The 11,033-nt window shown below is 64.7% G+C and overlaps 1 protein-coding gene across 1 annotated transcript in view; it reads left to right on the top strand.

Annotated features, from left to right (window-relative positions):
- The window catches only part of RADIL (Ras association and DIL domains), a 59,607-nt gene extending 48,580 nt beyond the window's left edge, over positions 1-11,027 (top strand). The window contains 10 exon segments of the mRNA XM_012731949.1: positions 103-215; positions 1,397-1,634; positions 2,255-2,427; positions 6,759-6,909; positions 7,964-8,145; positions 8,148-8,357; positions 8,359-8,533; positions 8,995-9,134; positions 9,406-9,545; positions 9,886-11,027. Coding sequence (XP_012587403.1) covers positions 103-215; positions 1,397-1,634; positions 2,255-2,427; positions 6,759-6,909; positions 7,964-8,145; positions 8,148-8,357; positions 8,359-8,533; positions 8,995-9,134; positions 9,406-9,545; positions 9,886-9,991 — 1,628 coding nt within the window. The 3' untranslated portion in view covers positions 9,992-11,027.
- The last annotated feature ends 6 nt before the right edge of the window (positions 11,028-11,033 follow it).

The raw sequence follows: 11,033 nt of genomic DNA, 5'->3' as shown, positions 1-11,033 counted from the left end.
GGCGGGTGGGGTGGGTTTGAGGTCTGCTGGCCTGGAAGGCTCATGCCTGTACACCGAGGCCCGGTGTGCCCCAGTCATTGGCCGTGTTGCTGTCTCCTGCAGGCTCCAAGGAGTCCCTGTTCTCCTGCACCCTCACTGCCAGCGAGGAGGCCATGGCGGAGCTGGAGGAGGTCATCCTGTATGCCTTTCAGCAGTGTGTGTACTACGTCTCGAAGGTACGGCGGCGGGCAGGTGTGTTCTCGTGGCTCCCTTCGGAGTCCTTGGGGAAACCGAGTCTTAGGACTCAGAACTTAGCAGAGGTCAGGCCTGGAACAGAGGCAGGCGGGGTGCGAGCTGGCCCCCCTGTTGGTGTGGCTGGGCTCACGCGGTCCCGGGGACGTGCCTGAGCCCCACTCTCTCGTCAGCAGGGAAGAGCCTTACCAGTCACCCAAGGCAGGGAAGCAGGGTGAAGGGAGAGGCGGCCCTGAGGCGTGGGCCCTGGAGGCCCGCGTGATGACCAGAGGGGGTGTCAGAGCAGCCAGTGGGGGGGACACTCCCCCTAGCACATGAGGGGCAGAGGGGGCGAGGACGCAGAGGTGGGCCCCGAGGCGGTCACCCACCTGGGAGGACCTGGGGGGACTTGCATGGTGCCGGGGGCAGGGGTGTGAGAGGTCTGCGGGCTGTCCTGGGGCTGCTCAGTGGAAAGAAGGTTGGTGGGTGGCACTTTGGGGGCAGTGACTGGAGAAAAAGAGAGTGTTTCCCTGTGTGTTCTGCACGGAGCTGGGGCAGTTAGATAGAGCTGCTCCGTGTGCAGCTAGGTCTGGCTGCTGGAGTCCTGTGTTGAGAGCCAGACTGAGGGTGGATCTGGCTGAAAAGGAAGCAGTCCCCCACCCACGTGCTCATATAATCCCTGGGCTCCCAAGGGAGGCACAGACTCTTCGGGTCACCTCGGGGTGCAGGGGCCATAGGACTCCTCCTGGAGGTGACACCTCTGCTTGTGTCCAGAGAGCATTGTTGAGGCCTGTGAACCCTGAGTAGATTCTGGCGCCTGTCCTGCCAGGAGCAAACACCCTTTAGGGACCTCGGACCTCCCGGGTGCCCCTTGGTGGCTGGGCCCCCCGAGCGCTGCCTACAGGCTTGCTCTGGGTGCGGGCTGGGGCCCCGCGAGCCCCCCCCTTCCTGTCCGGGAGAGCGCTCCTGACGCAGGGGCTGAGCCTTCTCCATCAAGACCCTCTGGGGTGTTTCCAGGCATTGCTGGGGCCTCTTCTCCCCCCAGGCTCGGTTCCCCACTTTTGTCGTCTCCCCTCCCCCCCCAGGACTCAGTGCGCAGGTGGCTCGCCGCGGCCTGGGCGCCCGGCAGGCAGGTGACCGGCTGTGCAGGCCGCCTGCCAACGGCTGGTGCCTCCTGTCCCCACAGTCCCTGTACGTCTGCCTCCCGGCCCTGCTGGAGTGCCCCCCGTTCCAGGCGGGGCTCCAGGAGAGCTGGTGCTCAGCCCCCCAGCTGCCGGAGGAGCTGCGCCGTGTCGTGTCTGTCTACCAGGTCGCTCTGGACCTCTTGCGGCAGTTCCAGGTGCACCCCGAGATCGCCTCCCAGGTGCTGGCCTACCTCTTCTTCTTCTCCAGCACTCTGCTCTTCAACCAGCTCCTGGACAAGGGTGAGGGCCTAGGGCTGAGAACCCCTCTGCGGAAAATGCCGTCCCTGGCCAGGGCATCTGGTCAAAGGGGGTCCAGACACCCAGGCGGGGCCAGAGGTGCTTCCCTGGAAGCGTCCCCAGGGGCACTGTCCCTCAGTGCTGCAGAGAGGGTGCCTGGTGTCCCACCACAGCGCCCGCCCCGGGACCGTGGTTGGAACGGGCTTCGGAAAGTGACGTGACCTTCAGCCCCGTTGCCCGTCCCCTCCACTGCCCAGGTGCCCAGGGTGCTACTGGGGTGCAGGACTGGGAGAGCAGAGTGGGGTGGGCCCATAGCATGCGCAGCTCACTCACGTGGACCTCCCAGGGAGGGGTGGGGACACGGGGGTCACTGCGGACCTGATCAGTACCTTTGCGCTTGGGATTCAGTGACTGTACAGCCCCTTGACCCGCCACCTCCACCTTTCACCTCCGGTGTCCCCTGCTCCCCCGGGAGCAGGCTGGCTGCCCTGGGAACTGATGTAAGCTCTCCTGCCTGCCCTCTAGGCCCGGAGGGGGAGGCAGCCCCGGGTCCAGCTGGGCTCTGGCTCCCTCTGTGACCAGGACTGCCCGACATCACCTCTCGCCCTGACCCTCCCCACCAGGACCCTCCCTGAGTTGCTTCCACTGGCCCAGAGGTGTCCAGGCCTGTGCCCGCCTGCAGCAGCTCCTGGAGTGGACACGGGATGCTGGCTGTGGGGAGGCTGCCGAGTGCTTCTTCCAGAAACTTTCCTGTACACTCAACCTGCTGGCCACCCCCAGTGCCCAGCTCGTCCAGGTAGGTAGGGCCCGGGGGTGGGCCACATGTGGCTGCTTTTAGGTCCCTGCCTATAAGCCAGGCCTGAGCTGGGGACCTGGCTTCTGGGCCTCAGAGAACTCGAGAGCCGCTCTGTTAACAGCTGTGCCCAACTATAGGGAGGCCATGACCCCAGAGGTGGATCTTGTCCCCGACCTGCAGCTTTGTGACGCCACGTGACCAGGGAGCTCTGCAGATGTGTCCAGAGGGCCAACCTTCCACTTCCAGGGGCCACCCTTGTCCTTAAACACAGAAGAGCAGGTCAGGGAGACAGAACAGAAGGGGGATTGGCCCACTCTGCTGGCCCAGAAGGTGGAAGAAGAGCCCAGGGCAAGGGACACAGTGACCCCTGGAGACCAGGACGGTGCTGAGCCGCCCGGCATGCTGTGGGGCCCTCTGTCCCACAGCCGCAAGCACCCGGACCCTGACCAGCTCAGAGAGCAGAAAATGAGTCTCCCTCCCTCAAGCCTCCAGGGGAGCACAGCCCCACCTGCACTTGACCTGCCCGGGGGGGGGCGGCTGTGCCCACGCCCGACTCCGGTGCTGTGCGTTGCGCTGCTTTAACTGCTAAGCTTGGGCGACGCGTCACAGCGGCAGCAAGGAGCCAATCCATCACCTTCCTGAGGACACGGTTGCCACAGGTGACCAGTGAGCTCAAACCAGTGGTGTCCCCTGCCAGGATGAGCCCGCTTTCTGTGCTGCCTGGCACCGCACTGTCTGAACAGGCAGGTGACGTGGCTACTTTGCTCGCCGTAGGCAAAGCCCTGAGCTGACCCCGGCGCAGCCAGCATGGCCCGAGGCTTACAAGCAGTTGGTGTCGGAAGCAGAGCGAGCCACCCGTATGGAGGACGGAAAGAAAACCCCTCTGCGCAGCCCAGTGGACGGCCCTGTAAGGGCAGTGGCTGCCGCTGCCTGAGCGCCGTGCAGTGCGTGCTCCGCCTGCGGCTCCTTTCACTGCTGAGGGAGCCGTTTTTATTACAAAAGTGAAACATGGGTTCACTCGAGCACATTCAGAAAATGGGAACGTCAAGCAACAAATGTAAAGCAGTGCTGTGTGGTAGCGAGGACACGCCGCGGAGGAGATAAAACAACGTGCCGGAGGCAGAGGGCCACGGCGACTGCCAGCGACGGGTCCGGGAAGCCGCCAGGGTCCAGGGCGCAGGACTGGCCGCCCAGCCACGTCCGGGCGTTAAGGCAGAGAGGAGGCCAGACGGGAAGCGACATGGTCGGTGCGTGAGGAGCCCCTAGGCTTGGGCCCCCTTGGCTGCGGTAGCCTGGGGGAGCCCGGCTGCAAGGCAGACAGCACGAGGGTCGCCCCGGCGGGCTGCGGAGCGGCAGAGGGGGCCACGGCCCGTCCGCTGTCCGGCGGTGCTCGCGTCTCTTGAGCACAGGAACAAGGCCACAAGCCCAGAGCCGGGAAGGAGAAGCAAGAACTCCCGTGGCCACCTCAGAGGCTGGGGGGACAACTTGAGGTGCACGAGGGTCCGTGGTGCGCTCCCCAACAGGACATATGCTGAAATCCTGACCTTCCAGAGGGTGGGGCAGGAAGGGCGGTGTCCTGCCCGGAGCCCGCGCCCTGAGCTCTGGACGTCGTCTCCCGGGCCTTGTGAGACCAACCACACTCTGCCTCCAGAGCTTTCTGCTTGGTTTTAAAGCCAGGCGTCCAGCCCTGCTCTCCTCAGCCTCCTGGTCAAGTGGTCAGTGACCTGAAGACGCTGCAAAAGCTGGGGGTGCAGCAAGGCAGTGCCAAGAGGAAAAGCTAAAACTTCAAATGAACATGTTAAAAAAAAACAAAAAACCAGACTAGGGATGATGTTTGTGAAGCAAGAAAAAGAAAAGCGAAGGAAAGTGAGAGAGGAAGGAAGGACGTCACTGAGAAGAGCAGAAATCAGTAAAATGGCGAACAAACAGAGAGAGAGAAGCAGTCAAGAGTTGGTTCGTTAAAAAAATGATTGGCCACAACAGAGCCCGGAGGTCTTTGCCAAGCTTGGTAAAGTGGGAAAGTACCGATGGCCAGTATTAACCTCAGATCTCAGGGCAAAAGTTAGTAAGAGGAGAGGAGAGGACAGCCAACTTTATGCTGATAACATTGGCAATTTAGGTGAAACAACTAAATTTATTAAACCGATGAGTATTTGGAAAATCTGGATAGTTCACTGTCTTTTAAAGAAATCTGATCTATTAGCCAAAACCTTCCCAGAAAGAAGATTCAAGGTTCACGTGGGTTGACTGGTGAAATCACGTTAAAGGAAGAAATGCCACTAACTCCGAGTCCTTTCCGAATCCAAGCCATGAGCAGTCCTTCCTTGGTTTGGAATGCCTGCTCCGCTGTGCCACCAGAACCCACGTGAAAGCTGAGCCGAAGCTGAGCAGCTCCATTCATCACTGGCGGAATGTGGCCTCAGCGCCACACCCTGGGGAGGTGGGGACCAGAGAAGCCCGCACCAGCCGGCAGCCAGGAGCGGGGGTGGGGCCCCCAGGCCCCGCCAGGCGCCCGCGTGCTGGTGCGCTCCTGCCTGAGCTGGGCAGGGCGGGGCCTGGTGAGCGGCGGCCGTGGGCTCAGGCCCGGGTGGTTTTCAGGGTTTGTCACACGTCAGCACTAAATGGAGCACTCAATGGGGCTCCCTTGAGAACCCGTCTAAAACTAAGTGTCTCCCACCAGGAAAAGAACCTCAGCCTGACGGTGGGAGGCTCTGCCCGGGGGGGGGGGGGGGGGGGGTGGGGGAGGATTGAGCTCCTGAGGTTGCCAGGCTGCCAGGGCGGGGGTTGAGGGTGCTGGCTGGGGCCCTGCGGGAGCAGGCGGGCGGCCCCTCAGAGGGCCTGCAGGCGGGCCGTGGGGCTATGCAGGGAGCTGCAGCTCGCTGTGGTTGTGGAGGAGCGTGAGCAGCCCTAAAAGAGAGGGGTGGGGGGACTGAAGCGGAGGGTGCAGACCAGGGGTCGCCACATACAGTCCCTGCCCGAATTAAAAACAAGCGAACAAACCTCTTAAAAACGCGAAGCCATCCTTAGCCGGAGGGTCCCGGCAAAGCAGGCCTCGCCGCAGTTTGCCAGGCCCCTTGAAACGGAAGTGCGGGGAGGGAAGTTCAGGAAAAGGCAGCCTTTAAAAAGACTTTCTTTCATCATAAAGATAAGCGAGGATTTAGTAGCCATTAAGTAACAGGACTCAATAAATAAGGGAGCAAAAAGAATTGGAAATTAAAAGCCTGACACAGAGATGAAAAATCTGATAGCAGGGTGGGAAGACGGAGTCAGGAAGGGCCCAGAAAGCAGCACGCCCTGCCAGGCTGCCCGCTTCCAGCCCGCGGTGCCCTCCTGACATCCTGACACCGGCCCGGAAAAATACAGAAATGGGAGGCAAATGGGGTTTCTAGGACCGGAAAGAAGAACCGCAGGAGCTCCTCTGAATCAGCATGGGGGGCGGGCGGTGGGGGGGGGGCTGCGGTGGCCCCTCCCCCACGTAGCCACAGCTCTGGGCTTGGTGTTGGCCATAAACTCAAGCCAGATGCAAACAGAAAGAGGAAGAAAGAGGGAAATTTACAGGTCCACCCAACAGCGGGCGTCGGAGAGGAGCGAGCCGGCGCCACGGGAAAGATGCGTGGGGGCAGAGCCCAGACCCGCAGCCCGCGGCTCCAGGGCGAGCTGCAGCCAGTGGGCGAGCGGGCCAGCAGCCCGAGGCCTTGCCCTGGTGCGCACAGAGCTCCGGACGCGGAGGGCAGCGTGCCCTCCGGAGAGTGGCGAGAGGTCCGCCGAGCCCGCTGCGGAGCCGACCCCTGGGCAGGCAGGGGCCGCCTTCCAGACGGAGGCTGCCGCCACGGAGCCACGCTGCCCACGCCCCAAGGGCCGCCACCCCTCAGCCAGCTCCCAGATGCTCCTGGAGGCTGGCTGCCCCCAGCAGGGCCTCCGCGGCCGGCTGACTTACCAAAGCTTCCCCTGCAGAGCTCAGGGCGGCCGAGCTCAGGGCGGCCTCCGGTGCCCTCTCAAGAGGCCAGTTTGCTGCCGCCCTGCTTCACGGTTTGAGGCAGGAATGCACGTCCCTTTCCCCCAATTTGCTGTTAGTCTTCCCCTTGTCTCCCAGCCACGAGGGTGCCTAGGCGCATTCAGAGGACCGAGCACTTTCCGAGGGCAGTGGCCCCAGCCAGCCTCGGCCTGGGTGCTGGACTGTGGCCGGAGCAGTCCCCTTGCTGACCTGCCCATTCGTGGGTGCCGGTGGCGGCACTGGGAAGCCCTGGTACTCTACTGTCCCCAGAGCACCCAGAAGGCTCCCTCGGGCCGCCAGCAGGGACCCCTGACACCAGCTCTTTCTTGTCGCCCAGATGAGCTGGGCAAACCTGCGGGCCGCGTTCCCTGCCCTGAGCCCGGCGCAGCTGCACCGACTGCTGACCCAGTACCAGCTGGCCTCGGCGATGGGCCCCATGAGCGCCTGGGAGCCGGGCGCCCAGGACAGCCCTGACGCCTTCAAGTCAGGTGAGATCCCTCCTTGGGCAGGAGTAAGGCCGGTGGACACTGGTGGGGACAGGGACACCTCTGCCCCCGGGACTTCCCTGGAGGGTGCACTCAGACCTGGGCCATCGTCCTCCTTGGGGGCCCTGCCCTGCCCCCCAACCTGGGATCTGGGACCTCCATATCTGGGGATCAAAGAACAGTTCATGCCCAGTTGCCCAGGTCCAGGCCCGGCCTGAAGGTCCCCTCAGCTCCCATGGAGCCTCAGGCTTCAGGCTCGGCTGGCGCTGGACCCCCGGGCCGAGGGCGGTGTCTCCAGGGGGCGCCATCTTGAAGCCCGACTGGGACTGTTCCTGTGCACGCCACGCCGTGCCGCGCCTCGCCTCACTCCCGCACCCGCGGATGCATGTGTGCAGACGTGCACCTGCACACGTGGCTATATGCCCGCCCGTGTGCACACACATCCACACACGTGAGCTGTGTGCACGTGACACGCACCACATCTTGTACCTCCGCGTGGATGCGTGTGCGTGCGCCCGGTGCCCGCGGCTGCATGTGCTGCCTGAGTCAGGCACATCTCTTCCCTGCTGTACACTGTTATCGCACGTGACCCCCCAACACTCAAGGATGACAAGATCCAGGTGGCAGTGGAGCTTCCCGCGCTGTCTCCCGTGGCCCCCAGGGACCTGTGCCCCCCGGGGGCGCCACCTGGTCCTTCCCATTTACTTGCCCATTTCTGGGGCCCTCAGCATGGCTGGCTCTGTGCCAGGAGCAGCGGCCATGCCATCTGTTCTGCTGTCACTGGGAGGTGTCATGGTCCTGTGGGCAGGCCCCGGTGACGCTTGTGGGCGCAGGGCCTGGGCCACAGGAGCCCCTGGCAGGCAGGTGTGGCTGCAGGCGCAGAGGTTCAAGCTGAGGGAGGTGGGCAGGCAGTGGGCAGACGGGGCTGCTCAGCAGGGCAAGCTTCAGACTTGGGGCCTCGTCCTGTGCACTCGCTGGGACCCAGCCGGGGGTGGGGGTCGCCGGGGCCCGGGCCCGGCCTGGCCAGGCCGTCACGCCAGCCCGCCCCCGCCCGCAGAGGACGTCCTGGAGTCCTACGAGAACCCACCCCCCATCGTGCTGCCGAGCGAGGGCTTCCAGGTGGACCTGGACGCGGACTGCCTGGACGACGGCATCTACCAGCACCTGCTGTACGTCCGCCACTTCCTGTGGAGCCTGCGCAAGCCCAGCCCCTGTGCGCCGGCCCAGCCCGAGGGCCAAGAGGTACTGGGCCGGCTCCGAGCCTGTGGCCGTGGTGGCCCCCGGGGGGGCACAGGCACCTGGAAGCGGGCGGCCGCTGCGCCTGTGCCCTGGCCTTCTCGCGCCCAGGCGGCGGGTGCAGAAGGCTGGTCCCCCCGCTCTGACCTCGCTGCCCTCCCTCCCCAGGGCCGATCCTCCATCCCTGAAGGGCCCCTGGAGGCTGGCCGTGGGTGCCGTGGGGGTTCCCAGGCTGGCCCCCTGCACTCGGACCCCTCGTACCTGCTCACGCCTCCCAGCACGCCCCTCGACCTGGAGCCAGGTGGCGCCGACTGGCCGGAACCTCGCGGCACATGTGGGAACGCCGCCCTCGAAGGCAGGAGGGGCAGCCCCCGGGGCACAACTCCGGAAGGTGAGAGCGGCCCGACTCGCCCCCCCCAGCGCCCGCTGCTGTCCTTTGGGTGGGTCCACATCGGGACCTGGTGACACGCTTGACTGGGCTTGCAGTCCTGCCCACGACGCCCGCAGCCGTGGACGCGGGGGCTCGGCCCTGGGCGGCTGGCAGCTGACCGACGGGGGACCAAGAGTCCGGAGGCGCCCAAAAGGCTCCGCCCAGGGAAGAGAGGGAAGGGCTGGCTCAGGTGGCCCGGGCGACCTGCCCCGCCGGCTCCATGCTGGCCAGGGGCCAGGGCGAGGCCGTCCGTGAGCAGGGCTGGGCCAGAGGCACAGTGCGGGGGCCAGGAGCGCAGGAGACGGTGGGGGGGGGGACACCCCTAACTCTGGTCCCGGGTGGGCGTCCTGCTGGTGCTCCCAGAGACTTTGCGGTCTGGAGAAGCAGGCGTGGGCCTGACTGCCCCTTGCTCCCACCCCCAGGAGACGGTGCAGCCCCCCTGGAGGAGCCCCCTCCGGCCCCCTCCAGCGTCACCTCCAGCACCGAGGACTCCTGCTCCGTCTTCGTGGTGGAGCTGCAGCGCGGCCCCTCGGGGCTGGGGATGGGCCTGATCGATGGCATGGTGAGTCTGCAGGCCGCCCTGCGCCTCGCCAGGGAGGCCCCACGCGGGGTTAAGAGTGAGGTGACATCTGAAGGGCCTCGGGGCAGCTGCTTCCAGCTCCATCCGCAGGCCTCGGGGTGTCTGGGCCGCGGGCACAGTGATGGGGAAGTGCCGTTCTCACAGCTGACTTGGTGACCGTGCTCATGAGCCCAGCCTGGGCGAGGCCAGGCCTCGGGATGGGGTCCTCGCGACACTCCAGGTCCCGGGTGCTGAGGCCTCCGCCTCTCCCCAGCACACACCGCTGGGCGTCCCGGGGCTCTACATCCAGACCCTGCTTCCGGGCAGCCCGGCTGCGGCCCATGGCCGGCTCTCACTGGGAGACCGCATCCTGGAGGTGAACGGCAGCAGCCTGACCGGCGTCAGCTACCTGAGGTACGCCCCCACCCAGCACCCACCTGGCCTGTGTGGGGGCAGCTGTCAGGGTGGGTCGGCCGGCGGCGCCTGCGGGCAGGCCTCCTGTGAGTGACTCACTTAGAGGAGAAGTGGGGCACCGAGCCCCCACCTCCCCTTAAGGCCTCTGAGGACAAACCGGCCCCCTCCGGCTCCCTCACGCCCTCTCGCACTTGGGTGCTGCCCTGCCCGGTGGCTGGGCCCCTTCCCGGAGGTTGGAGGCCGGTGACATGGCCCGCACAGCCCCGCTCCCGGCTGGGGTGGAGGGCCGGGCGGCCAGGCACCTCAGGCGCTGTGCCGTCCCCATCCCCTCCCTGTGCAGAGCCGTGGACCTGATCCGACACGGGGGGAAGAAGATGCGCTTCCTGGTTGCCAAGTCTGACGTGGAAACAGCCAAGAAACTCCGCTTCCGCACGCCCCCTCCCTAGGGCGCCCCGCGCAGCTGCCCCTGTGCATAGTGTACATCTTAGTGTATATTTTATTTATATGACAGATAACACTAAGTTGTGGTGTTTGTTACAGAGCTTTTACGTTTGAAGATTTCGCGGGAGAAGTCTAGATTAATAAACTATCTTTCATAAGCTTAGTGAGAGTGGTGCCTGGACAGGTGGGGGCTGCACAGGGTCTCCCAGGGGGTGCAGGAGAACATGGGGCCATGGTGCTGGCTGTGGGTTTTAGCTGCCTCTCTTTTGCCCTCCTCCCAAACAGGGAGCAGGGGCCACCCCGGGAAAGGGGTTAGGGCCATCTGCCCTTGGCAACCACGGGCTGGAAGTCCCAGGTTGACCACTGTCCTCGATCTCTGCTCACTAAAGCCACACTTGCCCCTACCCGGGCCCCTCATCTGTGACCACTGCCTCTTCCCCTTGGCCGTGGTCCCCTGACCCTGGCAGGAGGCCTGTCCCTTCTGCACAGTGGCTGACCCCATGGGGGACAAAAACGGGGGTGGGGAGCTTGGTCAGGGCATCGCACACGCCGCCCTCCTCATGCACCCAGCCGTGGCCTCTTTAACAGAAAGACCCTGGGGACGACGGGTCCCCCGGTATGAAGTGTGTGTGTGGGGGGTATGAAGTGTCGGGGCGCAGGGCCCCAGCTTCGCGGTGCCCCAGGTGGGCCTCAGCGCCAGGCCTCTCGCAGCCCCGCACTGCCCCCTGGTGAGCTCAGGCGGGAGCGCACCGTGGCCCAATCCTGGTGCCCCGGCTCAAGGCGGCACCAGATTCCACCTGCTGCCCACTGCCAAGTTACCGAAATGCTGAATGGGATTTATTTTCAAAAGTAATTTTAAATGTATGTCTGAACCCGACAAAAAGAAATCCTTAGATCCCTAAATCAAAATGAGGGCGTACGTCAGTCACCCTGGCTGGAAGCAAACCCTGAGCACGAATCGCCAGGGCCAAGCAGGGTGGGCGGGCGGCTGCGCTGGCAAGGAGCGTGGTCTGAGCGCCGGAACCCGGGGGCGCGCGGGCTCGGGCG

Source organism: Condylura cristata, unplaced genomic scaffold, assembly GCF_000260355.1.
Source record: "Condylura cristata isolate star-nosed mole 26May11 unplaced genomic scaffold, ConCri1.0 scaffold00032, whole genome shotgun sequence".
Lineage (NCBI taxonomy): Eukaryota > Metazoa > Chordata > Mammalia > Eulipotyphla > Talpidae > Condylura > Condylura cristata.
This window is presented reverse-complemented; position numbering and strand designations above follow the sequence as displayed.